Source organism: Neophocaena asiaeorientalis, unplaced genomic scaffold (assembly GCF_003031525.2).
Source record: "Neophocaena asiaeorientalis asiaeorientalis breed wild unplaced genomic scaffold, Neophocaena_asiaeorientalis_V1.1 scaffold114, whole genome shotgun sequence".
In the NCBI taxonomy this organism is placed as follows: Eukaryota; Metazoa; Chordata; class Mammalia; order Artiodactyla; family Phocoenidae; genus Neophocaena; species Neophocaena asiaeorientalis.
The window spans coordinates 9,323,716-9,338,341 of record NW_020173116.1 but is presented as its reverse complement, the minus strand read 5'-3'; the positions used below and the strand labels follow the sequence as shown (position 1 = coordinate 9,338,341).

Genomic DNA, 14,626 nt, shown 5'->3' with positions numbered 1-14,626 from the left:
TATATTAATGTTTGGGCATAAGAATGGACAAATAAGTCACTGGGACAGAATAAGGAATCCAGAAACACACCTGAGAGAAAGTGGATGTGTGTATGGGCACATAATAGATAATACAGGTCTTTCAAATTAGTGGGAAACAAGTAGACTGCCAATAAAAATTTGCAAAAGGTAACATTAGATCTCTACCTTATGCCACATAGAGAAATTATTCTAAATGGGTTAAAGAGCTAATGAAATGAAATATTCAAACACTTTTTTTTTTAAACTCCACTGAATGTACTAAGCATAACACAAAACCCAGGAATTATCAAGGAAAGTAAAGAGCACATGATCATATAAATATTTAAAACTTGAATAAAGGGAACCATAAAAAAGTTAAAAACATATGAGATCAAATTTACAACATATAGGAAAAGGGTTAATAGTCCTAACATACAAGGAAGATTGCCAGATTTTCAGCAAGTTTGACCTGACCAAGGATTTGGTCCTTTGAGCAATCTCTCTCTACTGGGTTGTTCCTGCGGTACATACATTCCCATCCAGATACACCCTGTTTCTTTGTTCTTCATGAACAAATTCCTTGGAGTTCTCTACAGTTTTTTCCCCTTTCCTCACCACCTATTCACACTTCAATTCACTTCTATCCGGCTACCCAGCCACTCCACTGAAATTGTTCTTATCAAGGTCAGCAGTGACCTCCATACCACCATATCCAATGGACACTTTTTAACCCTCGTGTTACTTGTTTCAGGAGTATTAGACCTAGCTGGCCACTCCCTTTTTTTTTTTTTTGTAATTTTTTTTTTATCATTGTGTTCTGAATTCACAGCATTTTAAAATTTATTTATATTTCATTTTATTTATTTTTGGCTGCATTGGGTCTTCGTTGCTGCCCATGGGCTTTCTTTAGTTACGGCGAGTGGGGGCTACTCTTCGTTGCGGCGAGCAGGCTTCTCATTGCGGTGGCTTCTCTTGTTGTGGAGCATGGGCTCTAGGCACACGGGCTTCAGTAGTTGTGGCTCGTGGGCTCTAGAGCACAGGCTCAGTAGTTGTGGCGCACACTTAGGTGCTCCACAGCATGTGGAATCTTCCCGGACCAGGGCTCGAACCCATGTCCCCTGCATTGGCAGGCGGATTCGTAACCACTGCGCCACCAAGAAAGTCCCTAGCCACTCCCTTCTTGAATCTCAACTTCCATGTAACACACTTTGCTTCTCCTCCACCCTACCTTTTAAATATTGGAGTTCTCCTAAACTAGGTACTAGGTAGTAAGGCCACGGCATTGGGAGGCCCGTGTACCACAAAAAAAAAAAAAAAAAAAAAAGAATTAACATTGTGGAAAAAAAAATTAACAAATAAATAAAAAAGAATTACACTTGTGGCCTGATAATTAGATGTTAATGTGGCTGCAGCTTTAGGAACTTGACCTAGTTGTGTGTACCTTCCATGTTGGCTGGGGGAGGAAGCACTATCAGGTGTGAGGAGATGGACAGGGAAGGATCTGCCAGACCAGAACTCCCACCTTCTCCCCTTTTTCAAAGGTGTTTGTTCTGTTCCAGGTATAGTACCTGGATGGGTCTGGTTTGCAGCAGGACATCAGCATCCCAGTGGAGAATGAGTCATTCCTCCTCATACAGGGATGCAAAGTAACTCACCCATTTTGGTGGGACGTCCCTTTACAAATCCCATTGCAAACTCCCCTCCCAGGTGTGATGGGGCTTGGTGTTCTCGGCAGCATAGCACGTAGATCCACAGTGAGAGGGAAATGGCTGTCTCCTGCAATTTCCATACCTTACTGTGGGTATTGTGTGTCTAAGCAAGGGTCTCCCATCTGGCCTGTGGGGCAGCAGGCCCTACTGGTTGATCACTCAAATGTCTTAAAGCCTGGGATAGTACTTTAGTCCATCTGGCCAAGGTGGTTTTTACCTGTTAGTAATTCAATCTGCTGCTTTAATGTTTCATTCTTCCTTTCTACCGACTCTGCTGGTTGTAGCTTGTAGGAGAGACAGAACCTCCTTCGGTGTCATGTTCCTTCACCCAATCTTATGTTGACTGAAAGAAAAAGGCACAACATAAGAGTTGTTAGTTTCAGTTTTATTCGGAAAACTTAGTGAGGACTATAGCCTGGGAAACAGCCTCTTGGTAGCCCAGAGGGGACTGCTCCCCAAGGCACAGGGGAAGAAGCCAGTATATATGTGATTTTGGCTGGGGAAACCGTGCAGTGAAGTATACATCTCAGTAAAAGGTTAGTGCTGGTCATGAGGAACAGATATATTAGTTAATGATGTTAGTGCTTTTTCTATGTATGCAAAGATGCAAGAATCTGGGTTCTCTAAAAATCTTCCTGAGATATATCTATCCAAGGGGCCCGTTTTTCCAAAGCATGTATGTTCTCATCCTGTTTTTCATCCTGAATTCCTTTCAGGGTGCACCGTCAGTCAGCAACTGCAGTGGCTAATGACTTGATCCTTGTAGAGCTGGATGGTGGGCAACATTCTTTGTTCTACACTTGCATATCATGACCTTTAAAATGTGACTGCCCAGTCACTGTCTATTGGACAAGGGTATCCATAAATGGTACTCAGCTTCTCTAATGCCCTTACGGTGGCAGCCTGCTTTGCATGGCAACAAGGGAAAGCTTGAGTGAAGCCAGACCTGGTGGCCTCCTGGTACAGGAACAGTGGGCAGAACATACATGAGAAGGACAGGGGAGGAGGTTAGGAGCCTCTGATTGCCTGGGTCCAGTTTGAAGGACAACTGGCGGTCACATCCTCTTGATGGCCTCCTCCAAAAGGTGGGCTCCACCTCCCACCAAGATTTGTAAGTTGGAGGATTCCCCAAACGTAGGGGACTTGGATGCTAAACACTTTAAACACTTTAAACTTTAGATGCTAAACACTTTAGACTTGGATGCTAAACACTTTAAACTTTAGATGCTGAAACACTTTAAACTTTAAATTACACAAGTCCACAATTATCCACTTTCATGATATACGATACTATCTATATGCTGTCAACTCCTATTAAGCTAAGACTTCTCCTTGGAATTCTAATCTCACATATTCAGCTGCCTATTTGGCATTTCACCTGGCATCTCAGAAACACACAAGCATTTCAAACGTAACAGGCCCCAACTGAACTTGATACACACTCCCCCACTGCTCCCGTGTACCCCCATCCATCCAGTTGCTTAAGTAAGAAATCTAGGCGTCATTCTTGATTCCTCCCTCCCCTTCATCCTCATATGCAGACATGCAGAAAGTTCTGCAGAATCGACCTGCAAAACATGCCTTTAATCCATGTGTTCCAGGAATGCTCGTCAGATTTCCCTTTTAGAACCTGAAGCCCTTAACAGCCTTCACCTGATGTCATCCTCTCTCGAGAAACAAAGGGTATCAGAAAATCATGGCTGCTTTAGTGCACCAAGCACATCATGTCAGGATTTTTATACCTTTCTTAGAAAATAATTTTCAGTTGTTGTGACACATGTAGTGCTTAAAAACGGGCCCATGAACAACCCCTTCAAAATTGTGTTTACTTGGTATTTAATATTGCAAAAGAACAATGGGGCCTGCCCGTGAAACCTGCCTCAAATGAAGAACATTTAGCCTGGCACCTGTGTTTGTCCCAGAGGCAACTTGAAAAATCCCCTTCCCTTACCCTGCTCCCATTTTGAGATAACCAGCTGCAGCAAAACCGTGTGTGTCCACCTCCGCTCCCCACAACCCCTCAGAAACAAGGATGGGATCTGGATCCACTGAGATACGTGAAAGGAGAAGATCTCCTAAGAGGACTGAAATTAATGTGATAGCCAAACACTGGGTTACGTTGTTTCAGGCGAAGATGTCTGAAGGTCTCTGAGTCCTGAAACCCCTGTTAGGGGTTGAATTGTGCAAACCGCAGCCCCCCCTACCCCCCCACAAGAAATTCACACGTTGAAATCCCAGCCCCTGGTACCTCAGAATGTAACCATATTTGGAAATAAGGTCTTCAAAGAAATAAGTTAAAATGATGTCTTTAGGGTGGCCCTAATGCAATATGACTGGTGTCCTTATAAGAAATGGACATCTGGACACAGGTACGCATACAGAGGAAAGACTATGTGAGGGCATAGCAAGAAGGTGCCACCTGTAAGCCAAGGAGACAGGCCTCAGAAGAAATCAAACCTGGGAATTCCCTATCGGTCCAGTGGTTAGGACTTGGTGCTTTCACTGTTGGGGCCCGGGTTCAATTCCTGGTCAGGGAGCTAGGATCCCACAAGCTGCCAGGTGTGGCCAAATTAAAAAATAATTTTTTAAAAAAAAGACTTTTTTTTTTTCTTAAATTCCATATATATGTGTTAGCATACGGTATTTATCTTTCTCTTTCTGACTTACTTCACTCTGTATGACAGACTCTAGGTCTATCCACCTCATTACAAATAGCTCAATTTCTTTCTTTTTATGGCTGAGTAATATTCCATTGTATATATGTACCACATCTTTTTTATCCATTCATCTGATGATGGACACTTAGGTTGTTTCCATCTCCGGGCTATTATAAATAGAGCTGCAAGAACCTAGGGGTAAGACAGGAGTAAAGACACAAACCTACTTGAGAATGGACTTGAGGATATGGTGAGAGGGAAGGGTAAGCTGTGACAAAGTGAGAGAGAGGCATGGACATATATACACTACCAAACGTAAGGTAGATAGCTAGTGGGAAGCAGCCACATAGCACAGGGAGATCAGCTCGGTGCTTTGTGACCGCCTGGAGGGGTGGGATGAGGAGGGTGGGAGGGAGGGAGACGCAAGAGGGAAGAGATATGGGAACATATGTATATGTATAACTGATTCACTTTGTTATAAAGCAGAAACTAACACACCATTGTAAAGCAATTATACTCCAATAAAGATGTTAAAAAAAAAAAAAAAAAGAAGAAACTAAACCTGCTGTCACCTTGATCTTGGACTAAATAAATGACTGTTGTTGTTTTAAGCTACCAAGTTTTGGAGTGGTTTGTTATGTAGCAATAGATAACCCTGTGAATCCGGATTACTCTCCTCCCTGCTCCACTTCTCATTCCTCAGGGCTCAGCTTCAATGTCAGGTCCCTGATCGCTCTAGCTAGGGAGCCCGTATTGTCTAACTGCCTGGACTTTTCTCATTTTGTAAGCATTTACTGATTTCTTTCCCTAGTTTTAAAAAACTCAAGTCTTGACCTATCAATGGGTCATAAAGTCAATTTTTAAAAGAAAATTGAATATAAAATATAAGTAAGTAGTAAAGGATAAGCATCGTATTGTGAAACTTGTTAGGTATAGGCAACATTATGTGTGTGCTGGTGCCAATATAAAATACATCTTTTACTCCAGTTTTTAAAAAGTTTGAAACCACTGCTCTAAACTGTCAGTTCTTAAGCTCAGTGAGCATGTCGCTTTCACTCACCATGAACATCCAACAACTAGCCAAGTACCTGGCACAGAGTAGGCACTCCATAAACATGCAGGAACTACTGTAGAAATAAGAGGAGTATGTGAGTGAACTGTAGAGACAGGAAATGGTTGGCAGTGGTGGTACCCTTTGAAGAAGTCTGACAATGAAGTGATGGAGGTAACCAGAGTAAAGCCTTGAGCAGGAGTCTTCGGGAAAGGGGAGACATGAGCGTGTCTATTCACTAAGGCTAAAGATCCAGTAAAAGTCGAGAGAGACTTAGGCAAGATAAAGGAGATAAATAACTGATAGTACAATACAAAGCACAGACAGGCTGGAGAGGAAGAAGCCACCAGCCAATTCTCGAGCCAATTCTTTGAGATTGAATGAAATGAGAAAAGTTGAACTAGAGAACATGGGGGCGCTGAAGGAGCTCATTTCTGAAAGCCTCCACTCTCAAATTATAAATCAAGGTTTGTGACCAGATTAAGAGTAATGGAATTCTGAGCTTAGGAAGAGTGGGAACATTTACGAATAAGGCCTCTGAAGAATGAGGGGGAGTCAACGGGTGAGTCGAATCTGGTACCAACAGAACAAAGAAATACAAGTTGAAAACTATGTGAATTTTCTTCTAGCATTGCCTGCCATCTGGGTATAAGAGTGGAAATCAATTGTTGGAAAAAAAAAAAAGGGTGGCTATGATAGGTCAAGAGAAACAAATGAGAATGCTGGTAAGAAACGGAATTGAAGCAAGAGACTGAGGAAAAGTTATTGGCTTAGAAAAGTGCAATAAGCTTGATTTAATGGGAGAGGACGGAAGGATAAGGAAACAATGAAACGGGAGAATTTTAGCGTTTAAGGTATCAGAGGTGGCAAGAAGCTGGGGTTATATTCCCTAGAGGTAAGAAAGAGAACGAACTCTGAGGTCAGAGTGTCCCACATGGTATACAACCCCAAGATGGTAACAGAGGAAGGAGGTGAAATACAAATGCAGCCAGGTATTAAAATCAATAAAGAGAGAGAGAGAGAATCTTAGACATCAATGGAAAATATGGACTAGGATAGGTGATAGACAATTTCAAATAGGGAGAAGTTACTGAAGGAGACTAGATCTTTTTTATTTTAAGAGACAGACAATGTACTGTAAACATTTTTAATTCTGTCATTGAAACTGTCAATATTAAGAAATTTACTTGGAATCACATTATTCCCTTAATTTTTTCACAGAGCATATTCCATTTACTGTGTAGTTCATCATCTTCTGGACATGTTCTATGTAATATACTTGTAAGCATAGTCGTTTCAATTGGGCAAAATTTACTACCAATAAAACCTGAATTTAACTTGTCACGTACTTCCAGCGGCAGCCAATGGTCAGGTGCTTCAATATTACAGATTTCAATTTTTCCATTCTTTATGTCTATGAATACTTTAATTTCCAAGTGTGAATGTTCATATAACACATTGAAGGAAGTGTTTACACTGAACTTTGGAGTTTTGCCATATATCCACTCCCAGGTCTGTAGTTCTTTGGCTATGCTGTTTATTCCAGGAAACAGCGTCTCGTCTGTTGGGTTTATTAGGTGAATGTGATTATCGATTTGATGAGATGTAGCATACTCTGTGGCAATAGCATTTATCACTACTTCGCAGGTCAGGGTGGGATCGTTTTCCATAAGATTTTTTACTAAGGCAGGTGTGCTCGCAGTGGCAGTACTCCTGACCCCTTGATAAGGGCTCTTCAACAAAGATGACAAGAAGGTCCCATCGGTACTGCATAGCAAAGTGCAGTGGTGATAAGCAGCGGTCTGGCCAATCTTGGAAGCTGTTCCTGAGATTTTAAACTGTCCATCAAGTAAAAGGTCAAACCTTTCGGTAGCCCGCACATCCAGCTGCGGCTGGACAGCCTTCAGAGCTTTAACAACTAATTTTAGATTTTCCATCCTATTGTACTTTTTTTTGGTTGTAAAAAAAGTCAAGTTGATGTTACCCATATCATGGTAGACTGTTCCTCCTCCACTTCTCCTCCGAGCTAGTTTTACACCTTCTTCTCTCATCAGATTCAGGTTACATTCCTGCCAAGGGTTCTGATGCCGACCAATTACAACAGAGGGAGAATTCCTCCAAAAGAAAAGAACCGGCTTGGCTTCTAGATTCATATGGTCATGGATCCAGTCTTCTACAGCCAGGTTTTGGTAAACATCATTGGAAACTGACTGTAAAATGAGCCCACTTTTAACTGTGTCTTTAAAACCAGCTGCTGGGACCTTGAGGTTACAAAGTAACTGGAAGCAATTCTTCATTGAAAATGGGATCAGCATGCTTTTAAAAATGGAAGACAAACAAATTAATGATGGAGAAAAAGAAAATTAAATTCTAGTTTGTAGCTATCAGTTCTTGGTTATTTAATCCAAACTTATTTAAGTATCCGGTCTGGTTGATTTTCTTGCCTTTTAGCCTTATCATTAGTCTTTAGCAAAAATTGTACAACAGAGTACTCAAAGGAAATAAATGATACAAACCTCAAATTGTTTTAGTTGAAATGGAGTAAGGGCACAGATTTTTCCAATAATAAAGCTGAAAATACATTATGTAATATATCTCAAAGACAAATTATTTTGAATTCACAGGTAATACACATTATTTGAGAAAAATGAGAAAATACAGACAAGCAAAAAGAGCAAAATAAAAGAAACCATAACATGACCACCTGGAGATAATCCCAATTAACACTTTAGTGTGTACCCATTTTTTTATGTACATGTGTAAAATACACACACACACTTTTCCCCACCAAAAGTGGAACGATACTCTTATTTCATTCAATGTTAAACCTATTTTTACATCAGTTTTAATGTTGTGTTACATTCCATTGTCAAGATACACCACCGTTTACTCAACCAATCTCTTAGTTTGTAAGTTTAGACTGTCTCTAGTTTTTCTGTTATCAACAATGTACTCATGAACATCTGTCTGGAAAGCTTTAATTATGTCCTTGTAGTACTTTAAAAATAATTCCTATTTAATTTTGAGATACATGTTTACTGGCAGCCTGTTTTATTTAGATCAATATTAAATTAGGATGGACCCCCTGAAGTCAGGGGAGAGGTGGTCAGAGTAGCAAGGTTAAACAGAAAGGCTAGGAACAATTTTATTATGTTTTGGCACTTTACACATTATTTGTGTTAGCAGTGCTGATGAAAAGGCTGAAAATACTAGCTGTAATAATGAAGTATTTTGACTAGTTATGGTTGTAAAGAAACCATTCTATTCCGATTTCGTTTCTTAGAATGGTCATAATTTTCCTTTAGGTTAAAGACCTGGGAAGGACTGGGTTATTAAAGCCCAGAACTAGGCCCCATTCTTTTGTAGTTACATCCTAGATGCACAATTCCTAGGGTAACAAGTCTTCGTATTTTCATCACTCTTGATATATCTTGATAAGTTATGCTACAGAAAAGCTGAACCAATTTACACTCTTTCTATCTAGAAAGGTCAGGAGAGGTGTAACAGAGGAAGGGATACTTGAACTGAGTCTCGAAATCTGATGGTTTTTACCACGTTGATGGGAGTAGCATGTTCCAGGCAAATGCAAAGACAGAGAGTCCTCCAACAGTAAGGCATGTCTTGGGGACTCCCTCCTCAAAGGAGTTCCACTGCCAGTCTTCCAGCTCCACTGAAACCTTTGGCTGTGCTGTCCTAGGAAGCCTCTGCAGCCAGATGCCGTTTCTTTGGTTAAACTCTTTGTTCCTGGTTCTGTTTGACCAAATTTGATATCAGTCCCTCCTTCACTGAACAAATGTTTATGGAGTGCCTACTAGGCACGAGGTAGAATAAAGAAGGGGAGGAGACAAATTCATGTAATTCTAAAGCATTTGGCCTTTTTCTAAAAGCAGCTGGATCTAGTGAGGTGTTTTAAGTAGGAAAGTGTTAAGTCAGCCATTATACAAAACTGCTTCTGCTGGCAGTGTTGAGCATGGATTAAAAACAGATAGACTAGGGGCAGGGAGACGGTTTAACCGACCCATGCAGTTGTCCCAGTTAGAGATAATGAGGGCCTGAACGAGGGTAGCAGACACTGAGAAGGGATGGACATGAGGACATTAAGGTCACAGACTGGTCCTTGCCTTCAAGGAACTCACTATCTAGTGGGAGACACTAAAAAGCAAGGAAGGTGATAATTAAAATACAGTGTCAGGGCTTCCCTGGTGGCGCAGTGGTTGGGAGTCCGCCTGCCGATGCAGGGGACATGGGTTCGTGCCCCGGTCCGGGAAGATCCCACATGCCACGGAGAGGCTGGGCCCATGAGCCATGGCTGCTGAGCCTGTGCGTCCGGAGCCAGTGCTCTGCAACGGGAGAGGCCACAACAGTGAGAGGCCCACGTACCACACACACACACAAAAATACAGTGTCATAAGTGCTATGACAGGGTAAGTACATCAGAAGGCCATTTAACCCTCTCATCATTGGAAGTGACATTGAAGTTGAGACATAGAAGGGGTAAGGAAAAGTATTCCAACAAAGGACAGTAGCTTGGAGGAGAAGAAGACCCATTCAAAGAATTCGAAGAATTTAATTCAATTGGCTGGTATTTAAGAGTGCAGGAATGGGGAGCTGCAAGAGATATGGAGTTAGAAGTAGAGATCAGATTATGAAGAGACTTAAAATCCAGTTAGGGACTTCCCTGGCGGTCCAGTGGTTAGGACTCTGTGCTTTCACTGCAGGGGGCACGGGTTTGATCCCTGGTCCGGGAACTAAGATCCCACAAGCCTCGGGCCTAAATAAAAAAAAAAATCCATGTTAAATACTTGAACTTCACCCTGAGGGTGATGAGGAAGTGCTGAAGAGTTTTACAGATTTACACTTCAGAGACATCGCCTAGAGATTTAAGCAGGGAGAATCTTGATATCTGGTAATTGGTTCAGTGAGGGTGAGAGAAAGAAGTCAAGGGTCCTTTATGGTATGATTACAAGCCAGCATTCAAATCCCAACTCTGTCTCTTCCCAGCTAAGGCAGATTAGTTGACTTTTCTGTGCCGCAGATCCCTTATCTGTAATATGTGGGTAACGATAGGACTCATATCAGGATTAAATGACCTAATACATGTAAAGTGCTTATAAGAGTGCCTGGCACATAGAAAGTACACAGGATGTTAGCTCTTTTATTAATTTTATGCATACCCTGACTTCTGGCCTGGGAAATGGGTGGAAAGAGGTGACATTTCCTAGGACAGATTTCATAGGAAGAGGAGATACGGGATGAAGATAACTGGTCCGTTTTGACTGCATTGAACTTAAGAGTCTTTGGCTACCAGCAGCCAATGGCACAGAGCTGAAGAGATGGTAACTAAGGGCTCCAGAATTGATCCAACTAATGTATTAATAGTGCTCAAAATATCTGTATTCATCCAGGCATTGTGGATACGGTGTGAGTGAAACACAGTAAAGACATTAATTCAAGAGATCTTGCATCTACTACGCAACAGGCATTGTTCTTGGCACTTGGGATTCATCAGTGAACCAAATCAAGGAAGGTGACGAGGACCATATGAAAAAGGAAAGGGAACATAGGAAACGTGTAAGTGAGAGGAACTGGGCTATTTAATTTAATTTATTATGTATTTATTTATTCATTCATTTATTTTGGCCACGAGGCATGTGGGATCTTTGTTCCCCTACAAGGGATCGAACCCATGCCCCCTGCAGTGGAAGCACCAAGCCTTAACCACTGAACTGCCAGGGAAGTCCCCAGGCTGCAATTTCACATAGGGTTGTCAGGCTAGGCTTCATCAAAAAAGTGACCAAAAAAGCAGACTAAGTCAGAAAAACAAATATCGTATATTAACGTATATATGTGGAATCTAGAAAAATGGTACAGATGACCTTATGTGCAAAGCAGAAATAGCAACAGAGATGTAGAGAACAAACGTATGGACACCAAGGGGGAAAGAGGGGGGTGGGATAGATTGGGACTGACATATATACACTACTATGTATAAAACAGATAACTAATGAGAACCAACTGTATAGCACAGGAAACTCTACTCAATGCTCTGTGGTGACCTAAATGGGAAGGAAATCCAAAAAAGAGGGGATGTATGTATACGTATAGCTGATTCACTTTTCTGTACAGCACAGACTAACACAACATTGTAAAGCAACTATACTCCAATTTAAAAAAAAAAAGAAAAGCAGACTGAAAGTCGAGGGAGTTAGGCTGAGCGCCTACTATGTGCCAGAAACTGTTCTAGGCACCTGAACACACAAACAAATAGGACCCTGTGAGGATGTAACATTTCCTACTGAGCCTTGTAGGACAAGAAAGAATCACACAAAGAGTGAGAAAAAGTGGGAACCCAGGGATGTCTGAGAAAACCTGAATGCCAATTTATTAATTTACAAAGAGAACTATAGGCTATCAACCGGATATTCAGATCGGCCTGTCCAACTACTCTCTCATCATAAGTTTGCTTGGTGAATACTGAATCCGGACAAAAGGATGGAGTTGACTTCAATGTCTGGTGGAATGAGCCTTGAGGAAAGCGCCTCTCAGCTCCTGGGCTCTGGAGAGATCCCACTGTTAACGCCAGGACACCCTGTCTCTCGCAGAGGAGGCCTGGATTCATCCGGTCAGGGGGACCTCTCTTTTACTCCATGCTTCAAAAACAGATTAGACCGCCAGCTGCGTGATGTAGTCTTTTTTTAGTTGTCAGGATACTGTCAAGTTCTGAAAGCCTGATAAAATTTTGTCTCTTTAACTTTGCATATCTCTACTCTTACCTTTTAATTATTAATTTTTTATCGTTTCTTAATCAGAGGACAATCATATCTCCATGTTCTGGGAGGGACACTTAGCTACCACCACTTTGAATTTACCAAACCTGCTTCTCCATCATCGAACAGAAAGCAAAAAATAACAGGATCCCACCTACTCTCCTAGGCAGGCCCAGCTCCTTCAAAAAATCCTCCCCAGTTTTATCTTGCCATCTTGCCACCTGTCTTAGTACAGAACTTATCCAGTCTCAGGACAGCCGTGTGCCTGTTTGATTTCGCCTTTTTGGTTCTCGGTGGGCGCGCACAGGGCTGGCACCCAACATGTCTAAATTTTTGACCCTCCCGTGTTGCGGATAATCCGTTCCTAACCGTGGAGCTACGTCTTCCCAAGCTCTGACCCGACACTTCAGGGCCTGCAGCGCCAGCCGTGCGCACCGCCCCAGGGTCTCAGGTCCCCGCCAGCTGCCTCTCCTCGGGGGCCCAAGCTGCCTGCCCTGCCCTGCCCCGCCCCGCCTTGCCACGCCTCCGGTTTCACGCACCTGAGGCTTCCGGTCGCGGCCAAGCAGCGCGCGGGCCCGTGAGGGAAGGACGCGTGCGACCCGGAGTCCCGTCCTGCTGCGCACGCAGCCGCCCCGCCCGTCGCCCCGGCCCGCGGGGGGCGGGGAACCGGAAGCGCTGCGTGGGGGCGGGGCCGGGGGGTTCCGGAAGGTCTTTACGACCCGCCGAGCTGGCGCCGAGTCAGAGGAGAGGCAGGGACGCTGCCCACGTTGGAATAATAGTATCAATAATATCGAAAGTCCTAGAGCCCCAGGGCAGATGGAGGTTCCCCGCGTGACAGCCCAGAGCGTTAGCGGGGAACAGGTAGGAGCGGGGTTGAGTCAGTCTGGATGGGAGCCCGCCTCGTACCCAGAGCAGTCGGGTCGGATGTTCTTTACTGAACATCTAGGCATTGCGCGGGGCTTTGCACGTCTCATAGTCTAAAGGGCAGGCAACTCCACTTAGAAGGGGACGAAACTAAAATCGGTTTTAAAAGATAAATGGCATTTAAAGGAATAAACGCTGGTATTCCCAGTACAGAGACGGTAACAGGTAGGAAAGAGTGGGTCGGAGAACAAACACACTGAGGGCAATGAACGTTACCACTTGGGGTGTCCCTCGATGCAGCTGGCAAGAAAATCCTTGTGGCTTAGCCAGATGGGAAATTCCCCCGTCAGGCAAAGTTCCAGGTAACTCTAGCTGCGTAACAAACTGCCTCAAACGCCAGTGGCTTAACACAACGATTTATTCTGACATTTATAGGGTCAAGGCTTGCTCACGTGGCTTTCTTCATTCAGCACAGGTTGGGTGAGCGGGGACGTCCAGGACGGCCTTATTCACGCCTTTGGCGGCCGGTGCTGGCTGGCTGATGGGGCACCTCCGTTCAGGGCTAGCCTTGGAAGGAGCACTTTGGCCACATTCTGTTGACCAAAGCACCAGCAAAGGCAGCCCAGAGTCAAGGGGTGGAGAAATGGACCCCACCTCTTGATGAGAGGAGCCCAAATAATTTGTGGTCATCTGTTTCAGGCTTCCACAGAAATCAAGCTATCTTTTGGCTTAGAATAGAAACCATCAAGACTTGCATCTTGGAGTAAGAAGCATCCAGTGTTCACAATTTGGTGATGCCGATACAATGACCAGGGCTCCATATAAAGCTACAATAAAGACACAGTGGCTCCTTATTTATTTACTATTACCCTCTTGAAGTTACTCTAATTAGTCTTTCTTGGATTATGCAGGTGGGAATGGATTGTGTGCAGTTAGTCCCAGGAGTTTTCCAAGTTATCATTAAAAAGAGCCACGCAATTCTCTTGCCCCTTGCTTATAGTACATCTTTCTAACTTCCATTTCTCTGGAATCTGAGGTGGTACAATTTTCCCCCCCCTAATTTCCTACCGAAGTGTTTTTTCAAGAATGGATCCATCCTCCCTGCTCCTAGACTTCCACCCTGTGGTTATCTTAACCCCTCTCCTACTTCTTCAGCTTCTCCACTGGATCCTTCTGCTGACACTCAAACACGACCTCCATCTCATCTTCCATCTCTCATGCTGTCTACTCCCCTTCAGAGTTGAGCTTCTTTGTGGAGTTGCTACACATCCAGTATCCACTTCCTCACTTCCCATTTGTTTTTTAACCTACTCCAACATGGATTCTGTTCTGTTGTTCCATCAAAAGTGCTTTTTGCAGGGTGAGCAAAATGGGTGAAGATGATCAAAATGCACAAACTTCCAGTTATAAGATAAGTAAGTCCTGGAGATGTAAATGTACAGCATGGTGACTATAAAAATACCGTACTGTGTACTCGAAAGTTGCTAAGTGAATATATCTTAAAAGTTCTCATCACAGGGAAAAAAAAATAACTATGTGTTGATAGATGTTAACTTCTTACAGTGATCACTTTGCAAT

At 43.1% G+C, this 14,626-nt stretch overlaps 1 protein-coding gene across 4 annotated transcripts; it reads right to left on the bottom strand.

Annotated features, from left to right (window-relative positions):
- Positions 1 to 6,548: 6,548 nt before the first annotated feature.
- On the bottom strand, positions 6,549 to 12,819 carry LIPT1 (lipoyltransferase 1). Of its 4 annotated transcripts, none has more exons than XM_024743859.1 (3): positions 12,724 to 12,819; positions 7,934 to 10,188; positions 6,549 to 7,733 (listed from the first exon to the last, which is right to left on the bottom strand). In XM_024743859.1, the coding sequence occupies exon 3, from the start codon at positions 7,730 to 7,732 to the stop codon at positions 6,611 to 6,613; it is 1,122 nt and encodes a 373-aa protein (XP_024599627.1). In that variant the 5' UTR covers position 7,733; positions 7,934 to 10,188; positions 12,724 to 12,819; the 3' UTR covers positions 6,549 to 6,610. The 4 variants fall into 4 exon arrangements, with proteins under 4 accessions (XP_024599627.1, XP_024599625.1, XP_024599628.1 ...); XM_024743857.1 differs by having other exon boundaries at positions 8,970 to 10,188; XM_024743860.1 differs by lacking the exon at positions 7,934 to 10,188 and having other exon boundaries at positions 12,724 to 12,804.
- Positions 12,820 to 14,626: the final 1,807 nt, after the last annotated feature.

Coding starts and splice junctions, on each gene's coding strand:
- LIPT1 (XM_024743857.1), bottom strand. CDS start 8,989: ATGCTACTCCCATCAACGTG. Junction 7,734..8,969: donor ATGCTACTCCCATCAACGTG/GTAAAAACCATC, acceptor CATTTTTAAAAG/CATGCTGATCCCATTTTCAA.